This window comes from Pagrus pagrus, assembly GCF_965226575.1.
Source record: "Pagrus pagrus genome assembly, chromosome: 12".
NCBI classification, from domain to species: Eukaryota; Metazoa; Chordata; class Actinopteri; order Spariformes; family Sparidae; genus Pagrus; species Pagrus pagrus.
In genome coordinates, this window is record NC_140196.1 from 20,419,637 (window position 1) to 20,435,805 (window position 16,169).

Sequence of the window (16,169 nt, forward strand, 5' to 3'; positions counted from 1 at the left end):
ACGTGACAGACTGCATATGTAGGTGACAGGTTTGTCGAAATGAAACCACAGCAAGAGATAGTGTTTGGTGTATTTGCACAGAATTTATTTTGTGAGTTCCCACACTAACTTGGACACCAAATGAAAAAAAAAAAACATTTCAAAAAACATTTCAAAGTCTGCAGAGTACATGGTTAAATAAATCTTGGAATTGTAGATCTTTTTTATAATCATGTCGAGTAATAACCACAGTCTGCGTTTCTGATCTTCTCTGTCCACCTGATCAATGGCGCTGGTCTCGCAGGCTGAAGGCCTGGCCTCAACAGACAGAGCTGCTGCCGCATGTTTCCATGTAGACAAACTCTGTGGACGACACCAGTGTTAAAGTTGAGTGAGCAGCTGGAAAGTGACTCATTAATGCACCACAACAATCAAAACACACACTGAGCACTGTGTGTGTTTCTGACCTATGTGTGAGTGTGTGGACTAGATTTTGCCATGGGGAATATTTCAGGATGTTTTAGATAGATAGATAGATTTTATCGTCCTTTCCAGGATAATTATTTTCACATTCCGTACAGCCAACTTGACAAAGGAAAGTACTGTGTGTGTGTGTGTGTGTGTGTGTGTGTGTGTGTGTCATACCTTGTCCCAGGCTCATGTGTTGTAGCCGTGTTTTGTCCAGTGGATCTGTGAGTGGGGGTATACTGACATGAGAGGCCGCAACCCTTCTGTAGCTCTCTATCAGTGTTTCCAGAGTCCCACAATTGTGCAGTCTGACTCCTGAAACCTGTTGATCACACACAGGAAACCATAAATAACATCCTTGTGTATGTGTGTGTGTGAGTGAGTCTAGAGACGATCACCCACCTGCAGACACCAGCCGTCAGCAGAGTGCACGAGCCTGTAGGTGTGCACAAACGGAGCTTTCCTGCAAAACACAAAAGTTGAGAAATTTGATTGATTTGCTGGGAATGAGTCAGTCGGAAATGGCGCAAGCGTACGCACATGTTCCAACGTGATGACTAAATTGGAAAGAGAAAATTGAAACTGATTTCGGCTTTCTGTTTGACACAATCGGGGTGAAACCAGACCTCATTTAGTCCTCACTAATCTTTTTTACAGGGCAATCAATCTCACTTTTTTCTTAGTTTTCACATGCTTTTGTTATACATTATTCTGTATATTCTTCAAAAATATATATATGTGAATTAGTAATGTCAATGTGTTTCCAAAATTGAAAAAGAAATTGCAACTAGTTTGTAAATAGGAAAGACTTTTCTGGCAGATGACTGTAATTCTTACAATCTAAACTACAGGATGACTCTTTGAATATTTTTGCAGTTATGTTTGTTATATTGTCAGAGTAGTCTGCAGTACACAGCAGTGGAATGTAATTTGTATGTATATTTACTTACAGTACTTACATACATATGTGCAGTACTGTATATAAAGTATATACAGTATATAAAGTACCCAAAAGTCATCGCTAAGAGCAAACAAAGACCGCCCAGCGAAATCCCGACTCTTCTATGTTCTGGCACCTCAGTGGTGGAACAAACTCCCGACCATTGTCAGGACAGCAGAGTCACTCGCCATCTTTCGCAAAAGACTCAAGACTCACTTGTGCAGACTTCACCTCGACCCCGCATAGCGTGATATGTTGTGGTTTCTTTCTTGTGACAAATGTACTTATTGTAAGTCGCTTTGGACAAAAGCGTCTGCTAAATGCCCTAAATGTAAATGTAAATGTAAATTTATTTACATGTATGTAATGAAAATACTCAAGTAAAGTACAAATACTTCACAATTGTACTTAAGTACAGTACTTGAGTAAATGTATTTAGTTACAGCACTTCACTTGAAAATGTCCGAATTATGCTACTTTATACTTCTCCACTTCATTTTAGAGAGAAATATTGTACTTTTTACTACATTTCTACTTTTTTAGATAAAGATTTAAATGTCAAACATGTTGCTAGTTTTTATAAGGGGCTATGTAACAATTTGTAGTAATTAACATGTATTAATCACTTTTTTTAATGTCCATATGTGAGCAGATCGTAACGTCACACGAAAATGAGACCTTCCCCGCCTCTCTCTGTTTCCTACTTTGCCGTGGGCAATTTGTTTAAGTTGTTTAAAGCTGCTTGACCTCGGATTTCTATCATCTATCTGTCAGATTTTCTACGACAGTCCAAAGGATGTGACTTTATATACTTTCAATATCGAAGTCCAATAACATGAACTAATGATCCGGTCTCCAGCACAATGCAGAACTTCCACAGAGCCCCTTTAAAACATGTATTGTTCTAGATGCAGCGTAAAGACGGTGATGAATCAGGAACAAAATTACAACAATATGTACATCATAAACTTTAAATTGAGTTATTTTGCTTATTGAGTACTTAAATACTTTAAATACAATTTGCTGATTTTAAATGCGAGACTATGTGTGTAGGTTTTCTGTGTGGTACTGCTACCTTGACTCCAGTAAAGGACCTTCCATCACTGTCAGTATTTATGGTGCATGTTTTAGCTTTCTGCTGAACTAAAATGGAAAATACAGTAGATTTGGATTTCCTGTTATTTCTGCTTGGTTTTATTTTTAAGGTTTGGTCTTTTTACTCATGTTGACACGTTGAGGTTTACTGTCGTACAATTTGTCAACCGCAACATGTTTACTGTAAAAGAGATGCCTTCAAATACATTAAGATAAAAATTAGACGGCTGCTGTCTTGTTTCAGATCGGTCTAATTATACTCACACTCAATACTCATTCTCTTTCACTCTTCTGTTCAAATGGTTTCTGACCCTCTATACTTTGTTGTTTACCTTTGTTGAACACCTTCTAAGCTGTCTGTACACCACATGTATTGTGTCATTTTGTCAGCACAAACTCAGCTTTTGATCTGACCTCTCACTATGTAACTTTCACAAACTCTGTAAGGAACCCAAAATACAAGAAAATGACACAGGTGCCCATAAAAATGTACAAATGTACAAATGTTTTACTTTTTACTTAAAATATTAGTAGGGAGGAGTTTAAGGTTGTAAAAAACAAAAGTATTGTTTCACCATTTATACACAAACAATACAGTTATGAAATTAAACTATATTACAGTCTGTTGAAACGTAAGGTGGATTAATCCCAACTCGTTTTTGAGCCTTTTTCATTGCCTGTAATTCACTGAAAATCACAAAAATACCCATTATTAATACAATTACAATTCAAATACAAATTTCTATTAAAAAATGTTGCTATGATGTACAGACTTAGAGGAAATACCATGTAAAAGCCCCACATTAGCACCTTTAGCTAGGTTTCTCAGCTTAACTCGGCGGTTAGGCTTAAGTCTCACTTCACCACCACTTAAAAGAAGACTGGCAACAAACATGCACAAAGGCGCAAAAGAAGTACATGAAAAATGTCACTTCTGGTCCAGTTTGCACCACCTCACCACTCACAGCTCACCTCACACACAGGCAGTAGGCCCCCTGCACAGTCTCGCTGTCCCTCAGCAGAAAGCTGCCCTCATGTCCAAACCTCTCCAGCAGCGTCTCTGTGGCCTCGCTTCCAATTCTCCCATAGTAAATAGACCGGATCAACATCCCCTCACTCTCCATGTTGCCTCAGAGGCAGGCGCCCATCTTGTGTGCAGAGTGACCGAGGGTGCAGCAGGTTGTGGCAGCAGAGTGTGCGAAAGTATATCAGGCAGGAAAAGCTTTTATGGTTTTCACACTTTTCTGTCATGCAGCTGCAGCTCACATGTTGTGCACTGAAAGATGGCTTTTATCTGTCGGAAAGTGAAAGTATATTTTTGTTTTTGTGTTTGTTGACATGGTGCATTTTTAATATGGTTCCTTTTGCAAGTCACAAAACAGAAGAATACCCTCATAAAATAACTAATGCTCCCTTAGTCCTGCTCTCTGACCCGCTCCACCATTTTGCCTTCTGATCTCGTGTGTGTGTAAACATGAAATGTTGTTTTGTTCCACCAAATTAACTCAGCTGCAACTGACATATTTCAAGAGCAATTGTATTTCCACAACCTTCTCTACAAATCGGCGTACATTTGGGCTCATCAGCTGTATGAACGTAGTATATGACAAACTCACAACACAGAGGACAATGAGCATGAATGCAAAAAAGTCCCCACATTTACCACCAGCTAACCCAACAGCACGCTTACAAAAACAAAGACATATAAGCTGTGGTTTAACTGGATACTGTCACCAGACTGAACATTTAAGAACATTTACTCGAGAAAATACTTAAAGGTGCACTACGTAGTTCTGGGGGAGAAATTTTAATCAGCTGAGAAAGATATTTTTTTTATGCCTAAACAAATGAAATTAACAAACTCTCTTTGTTTTCATGAACAAACATATAATTTCACTGATATTAGTCACATTGTTTTTGTCTAATGTTGTATTTTTAGTTTAAAATGTATTGCCAGAGACAAGTTACCATCTTTTTTCCCCCTATCTACCTTCATTTAATTCGAAATTTGCATTTGTGACACCGTTAAAACTGTCTAATGAGATAATTGTAGGGATGTCCTGATTTTGTTTTCCTCAGCGGTAGCTAATGTTAGCATTAGCCTAAGCTAAACTAAAAAATGAACTTGCTGGCTGGTGACGGTTAGCTAGCTGGCACACACTGAGGGTATGTGTGTGCCTGTGCGGTTAAATTCAGGACAACTCTCGGTGGATTCAGCAGCCTCCTCACCAGAGACTCTGGTACCCTCTGTTCTTTTCCCCTCATGAAGTAAAGTAGCCTACATTTCCCCTCCAGCTCCAGTCAGCAGTCATCACTACAGTCAGTTCTGTGGTTGACATACAGGAGTGAAGATAAATCCTCTTTCTAATCCAAAAAGTTTGAAAGTAATCTCTGAGCTCTCAGGATCAGAGCAGACAAGTATTTTGCACATTGACTCTGGTGAAGCAGACCTTAGAGCACATGGTCACCAGTGAAGGGTCTCTGTGTCTGTCTGTTGTAGGCTGAGAGATCTGTCTCTCAATTGACTTTAAGTGAGATTTGCATTCAGTGACCCAACATTACAGTCAAACATCCTCTACGATCACCATAACAGTGTCTATCCAACCTCTTGACATATAAATGAATAAATAAAGTTTACAGTTTACATTCATAAATTCTACTCACACACTCAGTATAGGTCTAGTGCCTGTATTGACAGTGAGCACCTTTAAGTAGCAGTTGAGCAACATCATACAGTGACGACAGATACAGAATGAAGAAACATTATTTAATCTACTTCCTGTCGGACATTTGCCCTTACTGTGCATAAATGTTGTTGGCAGGGTGTGACATGTGTCTGTTGTAGCAGCTCTCAGGCAGCACTTGAAAATTGAAAAACACTGAGAGTGTAACATTTCAGATTTGTATTTAAAGATAAATATACAGTGACAAGACTTGTGTATTGTGTGTTAAGCACAACAGCTAAGTGAATTTAATTCTGACCATAGACAGGAGAACAGGCACTGCCGGAGGGAACGGAAAGCCTTTCAAGGATTCAGAATCAATATAAATCAATATAAACATTTGCCCAGGCTTTTTGCCTTTGAGGGCCAAAACTAAAACTTCATGGTGGGCCGGGGGCCAAAAGCAAGCGTCTATTGAATTGTATTGTAAAGATACAAAATGGTGATAACATCCTAAGTTCCCTTAATAGACCTTACTGACACAGTAGGGTCACGCTCAGGGTGGGAAGCTTAAATGCTGGGATAATGTTATGCTGCTGTGTTCCAGGTTGCAAGTCGTATAAAAGAAGGTAATCTGACAAACTGTTGTGATTTTATAGCTTCTCAATTGATCGGCGACGTAAAAGATGATAGATATTGAAAATCTGGAGCCACATTTGGCCATATTTGAAGGTAAAAAACATTTTTGATGACTCATTGGCTGATGTTAGCTTTCAACAACTTCTTTGCTAACATTACCGTTTGATAAGCCATGCCCTCCTACGGTTAAAGAGCACAATACATACGCACATTAAACTGTTTGTGAAATTGCAAATACATGGCCACATTATGTGCCAAGAGTAAGAGTATGATTCCTTAATGCTTCATCAAGGCTTTGAGTTATAGATGTGATACTACAGAGAAGTAAAAGAGGCAAAATACATGAAGTTGGTTTGTGATGTTGGAGCTGTGTGTGCACCTTCTACTGATAAAAGCCACGCAGAGGTTTTAGTGCGCTCTGCAGTTTTCATTAAGGACCTCTCTCTGTGCTGAAAGAAGGTGAAAAGGTCTGGAAACAATCCAGTAAATAGATAAACTTGCAAAAAGATAAATGTGAACTGGGCCTTTAAATGTCTTTCCATCTCTCAGTGTAAATACTTAAGCCTGTGGTAACCACAGACCTTATTTAAGATATTTAATCAAAAAAACAAATCAAAAGACTCACTGACTTTGAGACCAGGGAACCGGAAGTGCAAAAGAATTATATGATTTCCGGCTATTAGGACTCATTACTACACCACTCTGCTGGGCCCAACCGTGCCGCCCATGTCACAGGCCTCCCTGCTGGCTACAAACACTGAAGCTAAACTTTGACAAAAATATCAACTGCTAGACAACAAAATGGCCGTTAGAATGGGATAGATTAAAGGTCAAACACTGGGGAAAATACTAAAGAAGGAAAGAAGAATTGGACTTGTATGGGACATTTGCTTTTCTTTTGTTTCTGATTGGAAAGTGCCTCAGTGCCTCTTCCTGCTCTGTTATCAGAGCAGGAAGAGGCACTGATACGAGGCATCACATTCTTCGGACTGTCTTGGAAAATCTGACCAGAGTCCTCTACAAAGAAACCCACAGTCCAGCAGCATTGAACAACTAAAAAACAAAGTGATTGATATATTTAAATTCATATAAACTGTTACATAGAGCCCCTTTAACTGTAACAACCAGCTGTGCATTGATGGAAAACCCCAGGTGCTCCCAAAAGACAAATGCACTCCACAGCACTTATTCAATTTTCTCTGCTCATTTTTCCTTCCCCTGTAAAGACCATACTTCTTTAACGTAAAAATAAACTTTGAAGCCCACTTTTATTTGACTCTTTCCGAGAAAACTTCACTTGACACTCGGCTGCAGCTGAGACACGTGTTTCTGGCTTGTGTAACTTTTCAAAGCCCTCTGTCCAGTTTTGGAGATAGCATTTCTTGGCACACAGATTTGAGTCGCATTATTGAGCAGGTTCTTGTGGAATAGTCCAGTTTGCTCGTCGATGAATGGCACCAGCCGTTTCCTAAGGGAAAAAAAACCTACAACACATTTTGACCAATTCCTGTGACTTTCTGCAGCAAACTCCTGAAGAGCCTCCATTTTGAGCCGCTTCACTTGAATATCTCCTTTTTATGCTACTTAACTTGGATCCCACAACAATTCAGAGGGAATAGTGGACATTTTACTCTGCTGCTGTTAATACCAATGGTCACGAGTTACACTACAGATTCATATTTTATATATAATCCCCTTATGAAATACGGTGCATTGTAATAGATGAAGCTATACAGAGGATACAAAGTAAAAAAAAGTACCTTCACATTTCTGCCTGCACATGAATGCATCCGCCTGTTAGTAGCCTGTGTAAGGTGTGTTAAAGTTACACTTAAGAAGGTATAGCATAGAAATCAAGGTTGAAGGTGTCTTTATAAAAGGTCATTTGTTTTAGCGACACAACAATATCCCAGAGTTATTTCTAAGGCCAGTGGCTGTAGGGACAAAATAATGCTCACCTTGTTCAGACGAGTCTGTGGCTGTTTAAGCACCTGGGTGCATCTTTACACAACAACTAAAATAAGGATCTATAAATCAGTCAATCAGAAGCAAGTCGATGGATTTCCTCAGATGTTTTAATTTACATCTTCAATAAAATACTATATATACATGCAAATAAAAATATCTGACTTGATCTGCTTAAACTGTGACTTTGGCACATTTTTATAGTAAACAATAAGACGTAGTGCACAGGTAGCTCCCCATTCTTTCTGTCACCTCGTCCTTCTCTCTTAATCTCTGGCCTGCAGTGAGTTGATGGCTTGGAGCTCTGCAGAAAACCTCGCAGCCAGATCTGTGTTGGCCCGCAGGAAACCACCCAGACTCCTCAACTGCTCAGTGTCCTGAGGAAGAGACCCAGTCAGCTGAAGTCATGGAACAATTTTCTTTGTGTGTGTTATGTCGAAGTGCACCCAAACATCTGTATTTCTTCTTCTCACCTGTGTCTTTGTATCATCATCATCATCATCATCATCATCATCATCATCGTCAGTGGCAGCATGCAGTAATTCCTGCAGCCTCTCTTGTAGCAACTCAGCCTCCCATTGGCTTACTGCGCCGGCGCTGATCTGCAATTGGCTGACGGTGTCACACACTAATCCATCACAGAGAGCAGAATCCCTTTGGTCCAAACCGGAGACACATATCGACAAGTCGACGGTCAGCATCTGTACAAACACAATGCACATGCACACAAACTGTGACGCAAAACAACACTGATGCAGCCGGGACTGAAGAGCTTCAACACTCTGGACAAACACACACACACACACACACACACACACACACACACACACACACACACACACACACACGCTCACCTCCTCTATCTGCTGGCCAACTGTTGCCATCTGTGGTACCTGGCTGAACTGCCGCAAAAGGTTTCTCAGAGCGGTCTGGTAGTGCCTCATCCATTCATCTGTCACATGGAACTCACTAGAATGCATCAACTCATTCCTGTAACGGATCACCTGGAACCACACACACACACACACACACACACACACACACACATTACAGAACATCGTCAAACATCCAGCAACCGTGAGACCCCCCTCTTAACCATTCTACCTTCTCTTTGTTTTGGATTTCAACAGTAAAAGTAGAAAAAAGGTGAGAAAATCGATCTTATATGCAGCATTACTTTCACCTTTTGTTTGTTTAACTGTATAAAGTCTTATTTATTTATTATTTATTTACTTTTTGTGCATCAGTGTCTACTAGTGTTCATCCTTTTCTTTCTGAAGCAGTTTGTAAAGTCTTTTTAAATATTTTTGCTATAGGTAACACTTCATGAACCATCATTAATAAATGGTAAGTGTATAGTTTTTATAGTTATTTGACTGTTGACAAACCATTTATTAAGCAATTGTTTATTGTAAAGTTGCAACTGATCTTCATAAACCTTTAAAATTGCTTAAAAAGGTTTATACAAAAGGTCATATCATTTTAATTCACATAGAGATAATAGTTTAACTCCCAGACATTGAATGAGGCGCACGTATCAACTGTGAATTTTTCTGTAGGGAGATTTATAAAACAGAACCATGCACACGCTCACACTAGGGGTCAGCATCGCTCCCTCATAAGATGATCTGATACGCATCGAGATTCATGGTCTTTGATACGATTCAATGATGATACATATTAAATATGGGACGATTCAGTTCAATCTAATACAGTTTTTAATATTTGTCTGATGTACTTATTCATGTTCCATTACACATTAAAAGCATTTCCCTGGTCTCCTGTGAAGGATATACTTCACAACAGACTGACTGACCAGAAGTAGCCTGGCAGGCCCAAATTAGAACAACATGAACATCTCTTACCTCTCTCACGCATTTTAGGTCCACAGACTTGAAACGATCACAGAAGTTGATCAGGTTGAGCAGAGCAGAGGCATCGCATTTGTCTGCAGCCGTCTTTTTCCCCTGACCCCGTGGCATGTAGGCCTACACACACACACACACACACACACACACACACACGCACACACACACACGCACACACACACACACACACCGCATGCCGTTTATGTGTTGTTCAATATTAAACTGGTATATTAAAATAAATGCCATTTAACACCATCAGCAATATAAAACATGGATACTGTTACAGTATTTTTTTTAAACACACTGATCCAGAAATTGTCTTACTGCTATCACCTGGATTGATAGAAGATGGATGTTTCAACCATTTATCCAATATCTGTATTAGAGTCTGACCGATACACAGGTTGGCCAGTATTATCAGCTGATATCGGCCTATCACAGCTACATCCGTATTGGTGAATATGTTGTTGATATCGGCCTATATGAAAACTTTTGGGTTTTTGAAGAGCACAGTGCATGAAACGATGCTTCAGGTGATTTATATTTATTATGCTTAGAGTGAAGTTTACTGAGAACATTAACTGTAAAATATCCTGCCACTATTACAAATTTGTATCATAAGTATTTGAAAACCACAGTTGAGTTTTCACTGTACAAAAACTGTGCGTATATCGGCCGACAAATCAATATTGGAATTTTTTACTCCCCATTATCGGTATTGGCATCAGCCCAAAAAACTGCATATCGGTCTAATTTCAATTTCAATAACTGACACGTTTTTAATTGTGGCATTGTTGCGCTGACTGCACAGTTTCCCACCAACCTGAATCAGTGTGTTCGTTGGTTGTTGTGACTATAAATATGCAAAAACAATTTATCTATTAATCAACTAATTGGTCAACAGAAGACAATTAAGAGAAAATAAAGAAGATAAAGGCCAGTGTTTGTCTGTTTTTTCAGTTCTCATGTATCATTCATAATGAGGTGAAGGCCTGATGATACTAAACGCTCCCCATGGCAGATGAAAGTTAGGTGAGTGTGTGCGTGGACTACCTTCGCCAGTTCCCAGTGGTCTGTTCTCCATTTGGGAGGGGAACAGTTGTCCCAGTAAACTGTGACGTTAGGCTGATTGTGGTGTCTCAGAATCACCGCCTGCCACTCAGAGCACGTCCTGCATGGATGGGAAAGCTGCTCACACACACACACACACACACACAAACAAACATAAGTTACAGTTTATAGTGAGAATAGATGGGAAATATAGTGACTGAAGGTCACCTATAATACAGTTGCAGTACGTTTACAGTACAGTACTACTAAGTATAAATTCAAGGTAATCACACTTTTCAGATTAGGATGTTTCAAACCCTTTCTGTCCCCTGAAAACCACAAATCTGGTGATTCTTATTGTTAATGTGTTGTGATAAACTGACAGATTAAAGGTGCAATGTGAATGAATCTGCCAACTCTCAAATTCATATAGCAAACAAATAGGGGGAGCATATCTCTCAAGAAACTAACTAACTTGCTAACTGTTGCTGCTAGCTCAGTTAGCCGCTCAGCTAACAGTCCAGACTGTGAGCTTGGGGCTGGGGTTAGCTGGTTAGCATGCTAACTTAAACATAACATCAAAGCTCTAATTTCTTGACATTCTGTTGATAATTTTAGCAGTCGACAGCTGCCTCTGAACAAATATTAGCCAATTAACACATTTTTTGTAAAATTTTCTATCAATGAATCCTTTTTAAAATGCCCCCGTAGCATTTGAGGTTGATTTATTTAATAGCACTTTAAACATCAGTACGTTGTAACTTTATTTCGTAAACAATTGAGGTTATTATATATATATATATATATATATATATATATATATATATATATATATATATATATATATATATATATAATTATTATTGTAATATCCTTTTGTGTGTGTTGTAGTTCAAATGAAGACAATACATTTATTCCTGTTACAATCATTTACATAAATTAACTTAAATGTATTATTATTGTGTGCACCTACATCATGTACTAGCTCACCTAAATGAAAAAGTTGGATGCACCAGTGCATCCAGTGTAAAAACTTAGTGTGGAGCCATGTATTGTACCTTTAAGTGTTTAAAAACCCTCTTCATTCATTTGAAAATGTATAGTAGTGATATAATAGTATGGATTGCTATAGATTTAATAGATTTGTCTCTCAAGTAGTTAAAATGAGCTCACCCCAAAACATCATATAAAAACTGCAGAATAAGTTCTACTTTTCACAGATGAAAGGTAGTTTTGCAGAGGAAATCTTAATCAGAAGTTTTGCGCCTAAATACAAACTCTAATCTCTCTAAACTCTCCTTGTTTTCACGACTGAATAAACAAACTGACCTTAAAGGACAACACAACTTCATACTGTGTTACTTTGTTTATAGGTGGCGGACCCTGCCACCTTCCTAGCTTCTAACAGTGTTCTGAGGTTTGCATTATTACCTCATTAATATTGTAAATATTAAAACTTAAGTTTGAAACTACATAGTGCCCCTTTAAGTGAGGTTTTCAGTGCAGCACTACTTTTACTAGTGGAGTATCTTTCAAAGTACTTTCACTTTCGCGAGTGCTCTGAAAACTTCTGTACTGCTGGTAAACTAGAAATAAGTATCACAGTCCCTCTGTCAGCCCCAGTGTGATGCGACAGGAGGTTAGTTTAGTGCCACAGAAACATCAGTTTCACTCAGACTGAACAGAAGTGGCAGGCTGATCTGATCTGACCTTAGTCCCGCTCGGCCTGCATGAAGTCTGGCAGGGTTTCTTCAGCTGGGTGTTTCCATTGAGCAGCTCTCTGTGGAAAGCTCTCATGCGTTGGTCGGTGAAGGGGTGCAGACCGTCCCTCAGGGAGGCCAGACACCGGCCTGCCTTCAGCCAGTTTGTATACCCTCTGTCGTTGAGACGAGCTCCCAGCTCCTCCAGGCCCATGTCGGCTTTTACTTCCCGCTGGGAAACACAACAAAGAGCCAGCAGGTCCAGACAAAGCGCTCCCGCCAGGCCCCGCCCTCTCTGTGCTGACGACACAGCGGCCACCAGATGGCGCTGTCTGCTTTACAATGGCGCTGCTCGCTGCCGGTGTCAGGACGAGGCAGGTGTGCTGATGGCGGCAGAAAGCTTTAAATAAACCACCTCACAGCCTGCAGAGCCGCGAGACACTACTGTAAATTGCTGTGGTTACACCTGGCTCCGGTGGGATGTATCCACGACTTCAGACTAGTCTCAGATTGTTTGAAACAGCTTGGCTTGCTGGCTGCTGTGTGTCCATAAGAAGCCTGTGGGCCTCAGGCTGAGGCCTGCTGACCTGCACCTGCCTGTCCAGGAGTGGTGTCAGGGCATGTTTGACCCGGAGAGCGAGGGTGCAGCTCCAAGCAGCAAAGCAACTCCTGCGTGCGGTGTACCAACTTCTCAGGACGGCCGTCAGGTTTGACCCTCCACCTTTTATTCTCAGGAAACTGCAGGAGCTGATTCATGCATTTTTCTGAGTTTTCTTTGTGCTCGTAGAGCTGAGACTGTGAGTGTGTTAGAGCGATACAGGGGCACAGTTACGGATTCTGGGGGCCGACGTAAAGGCAAATATATCGGCCCCCAGGACTCCTAATCTGGTCCTTTTTAAAGGTCCACTGTGTAGGATTTAGGGGAATCTATAGTGTATTTCTCCTCGCTGGTCAGGTCTTCTCCTCTGCTCTTTTCTGATCAGGCTGATCTTTATAATAACCTAATGAATTCCTAACATATGGCCTTTTATGTGTTCCTGGATAAGCAGGATGTTGCTTCCTTTCCAACAATGAAGTTAAAAGGACCACAACCAGCACTGACACGATTTATTGTACATTATCAGTGTGTTTTCTTACCGGATGAAGGAAATACAACAGACACTGAATGGATCGCTGCAGGAAGCGAGTCGGCCACCAAGTTGCGCGCCGGGCGCAGAGCGTTCTGTCGGAACTGCCCAAATGGTTAACATAGGTGCCACAAGGAAGCCCGCAGCTCATCGGTGGGTTTTGCTGTGCTTCCTGGCGTGATATGGAGAGGGAAGAAAAGAGTACTGGCAAGTGAGAAGTGCTGATAAGAAAAAGTCGTAGTACGCCAAAGTTAACGTTGATTCAAATTAAAAAAATTGACTTTTTAACTTTTAAATCTAGAAGTGAATCTTCTAGAAGGAACTCAGTTCTCTGCAATCTGCAGCCTCACAGCTAGGTGCCCCTAAATCCTCCGCGCAGGACCTTTAAATCCACTACATTATATACATCTGTTGATATATGTGCAGACTATTAAAGGCTGGCCGAGGACTTCATGACTGAAAATAGGAAGTTTATATTATTTATTTTCTCGCTTTATTTTCTAACTCTAATGATATGTAGGCATGCAGATGGTTTCAGATTGTTAGTTTTATTTTATTTTAGGATGAACTGAACGATACCTTTCAACCTTTATTAAAGGATTTTACATTTAGATATCCGTTTACAGACGTTGGGGACCACAGAGTTGGTGAAAATTCAGAAAATGAGCCTGTCACTCTGGCGACACCCTTCATTACACAGTCATTTGATCTAATGTTGAGTAAAAATAAAGCTTTGAGCTGCTTTCAATCAACGTTTCGAAGATTATAAAAACCAAATTATACTTACTGACTTATACTATACTACTTTAATTTTAAGAAGCTGCTATCTGCTGGGGTCTGCGCAGGTGAGATCATCGACACCTGTGTTCATCATATCTGATTTCATAACCCGCTGGAGTTGGTGCATCGTGCCACCCTGAGGCAGCCCCTTATGAGAGGTGGCATCACCAAGCTGCTACATCTGCTGTCTGCTGTGAAGACGAGGGGAGGAAAACCCAGAAGAGCCGGGCCAGCAGCTGCATGCGCTGACGTCCCTGAGGCTGCTGCTGGAGGTGTTCATCAGGGAGGAGCTGGAGTTTCTGACATATTCCATGTATCAACTGAGACTCGGGGCTTGCAGGAGGAGGGAGGCTACACTAACCGCCACCTATTTCAAGCCTGAGCAGTGGGAACTTGCAGAAATTGTTGAAAGAAAATACACTAAAAAAGCTATTGACAATGCACCATCCATTTCTGGGTCTGATGTGTTTGGCGGTGTATTTTTCTCATTGCTGCAGAAAACTGTCCAAACCAACAACAACATCAAGTTATTTCCTTACCCCGCAGCAGTCCCGCTGCACAATCATTCCTCAGCTATTTACAACTTCTACAACATCAACGGTAAATGTCAGGTTTTGGTATCAGGTGGTACAGTACCCTTCAAGAATAGTGCTATTTTCCCTCTTGGTAGAGCTCTTCAATGCGAGCAAACAGACGGCACACCAGGAGAATTTGCGCATTTATTATACAAAGCGACAATTATTGAAACAGGAAATCACAAGAAAAATGCTCTTAAATGCAATTTGCAACAAACTCAGTACACCACAATCCAATATTATTTTTTCCCAGGACTACAGCGCCACATTCTGCAACTCGACACCGACAGTCGTCTTTATGAGACGCTGACTTATCTTGCGAGCACCCCAGTCCGCCGCAGCTGTGGAGGCCGCTCCGAGCGTCTAGCCAGCAGACCCAGGAGGAGGCAGGCAGAGAGAGAGAGCAGGTGATGAGTGGAAGCACAGGAGGTGCTCACAAGAAAAATAAAACCTTATCCAGCTGTGCCCCTTACAGAATCAAAAGAAAAACAGCTTTGTGACGGAGCTGCCCATTTAAAATGAATTGTAATCATACAAATATCTATTCCTTTTGTAGCCAGATTACTGACGGTAATGTTTTCCTGGCTAACAGTTGGACCACCACTTTGGTCCAGACTGCAATAAATAAACACAAAGCTGTTGGATAGCCATTAAACTTTGAAATGACTCATCACAGAGAGCTTTTTGTTCACATTATGTTTAAATGAATCTGATTGAATAGAACAACAGTGAAGGTAATTAGCCACGCCAGCAGCAGACCCTGAGGGAGGGCACTGCCGGTCTGAAAAACAACTTTGGTCCAGACTGGAATGCAGTGCCCTCCAGAATTATTGGCACCCTTTAGTAGAAAATGAACAAAACGAGATCACAGTGTCTTTATTGTCTATCCCTTCATGATCTTTCATTTAAAATATTCACACAAGTCTCACCTTTTAATTGGAGTGACATAGATAATGCGTGATGAGGTTTGTGAACGTAAGGCATGCAATATGAACCATTCCTCCACACAGAATCTCTCCAGATTCAATCAAAACGATGCTAGAGGACTCTACTCTTCAGCTCATCCCACAGGGGATGGTATAGGTCGAGGGGCTATGATGGGCCCGGCTAAACCTTTTTTTTTTTTTGTGATTGATGAACCTGAAGCTTGATTTTGTGTAGAGTTTGAGGTGTACTTCAGATCCTAGTTCAACCACGCCACACTTTCAGCTTCCTGATATCATGTATCCTAAAAAGACTTTGAGGACCTTCGGAAGAAAAACAGCACTGCAACATCAAAGATCCACCACCTACTGACAGTTGGTTGCTTTTCTGTTTGGC

The 16,169-nt window shown here is 40.6% G+C and overlaps 2 protein-coding genes and 1 long non-coding RNA gene across 3 annotated transcripts; 1 reads left to right on the forward strand and 2 right to left on the reverse strand.

The window, feature by feature from the left end:
* Positions 1-91: 91 nt before the first annotated feature.
* LOC311266542 (SH2 domain-containing protein 1A-like) lies at positions 92-3,618 on the reverse strand. Its single transcript, XM_084368959.1, has 4 exons — positions 3,455-3,618; positions 850-910; positions 625-769; positions 92-342 (listed from the first exon to the last, which is right to left on the reverse strand). Exons 1-4 carry the CDS (start codon positions 3,604-3,606, stop codon positions 299-301), a joined length of 402 nt encoding a protein of 133 aa, XP_084225085.1. The 5' UTR covers positions 3,607-3,618; the 3' UTR covers positions 92-298.
* Positions 3,619-7,841: 4,223 nt separating this feature from the next.
* Positions 7,842-12,640, reverse strand: LOC311266533 (uncharacterized protein CXorf38 homolog). The gene is made up of 6 exons (XM_084368948.1): positions 12,378-12,640; positions 10,671-10,805; positions 9,615-9,737; positions 8,604-8,753; positions 8,223-8,450; positions 7,842-8,126 (listed from the first exon to the last, which is right to left on the reverse strand). Exons 1-6 carry the CDS (start codon positions 12,579-12,581, stop codon positions 8,016-8,018), a joined length of 951 nt encoding a protein of 316 aa, XP_084225074.1. The 5' UTR covers positions 12,582-12,640; the 3' UTR covers positions 7,842-8,015.
* Positions 12,641-12,648: 8 nt separating this feature from the next.
* LOC311266534 lies at positions 12,649-14,722 on the forward strand. The gene is made up of 2 exons (XR_014623722.1): positions 12,649-13,074; positions 14,340-14,722. It is a non-coding gene; the product is annotated as an uncharacterized lncRNA (long non-coding RNA).
* Positions 14,723-16,169: the final 1,447 nt, after the last annotated feature.

Bases quoted from the DNA above. Each gene is read 5' to 3' on its own strand.
- LOC311266533 (XM_084368948.1), bottom strand. From the start codon at position 12,581: ATGGGCCTGGAGGAGCTGGGAGCTCGTCTCAACGACAGAGGGTATACA. The intron at 10,806-12,377 runs GTCAGATCAGAT...GTGTGTGAGCAG, and splicing joins GCAGGCCGAGCGGGACTAAG to CTTTCCCATCCATGCAGGAC. The intron at 8,754-9,614 runs GTAAGAGATGTT...GTGTGGTTCCAG, and splicing joins ACCTAAAATGCGTGAGAGAG to GTGATCCGTTACAGGAATGA.
- LOC311266542 (XM_084368959.1), bottom strand. From the start codon at position 3,606: ATGGAGAGTGAGGGGATGTTGATCCGGTCTATTTACTATGGGAGAATT. The intron at 770-849 runs GTGGGTGATCGT...TGTGATCAACAG, and splicing joins CTGACGGCTGGTGTCTGCAG to GTTTCAGGAGTCAGACTGCA. The intron at 343-624 runs GTATGACACACA...TGTCGTCCACAG, and splicing joins ACACATGAGCCTGGGACAAG to AGTTTGTCTACATGGAAACA.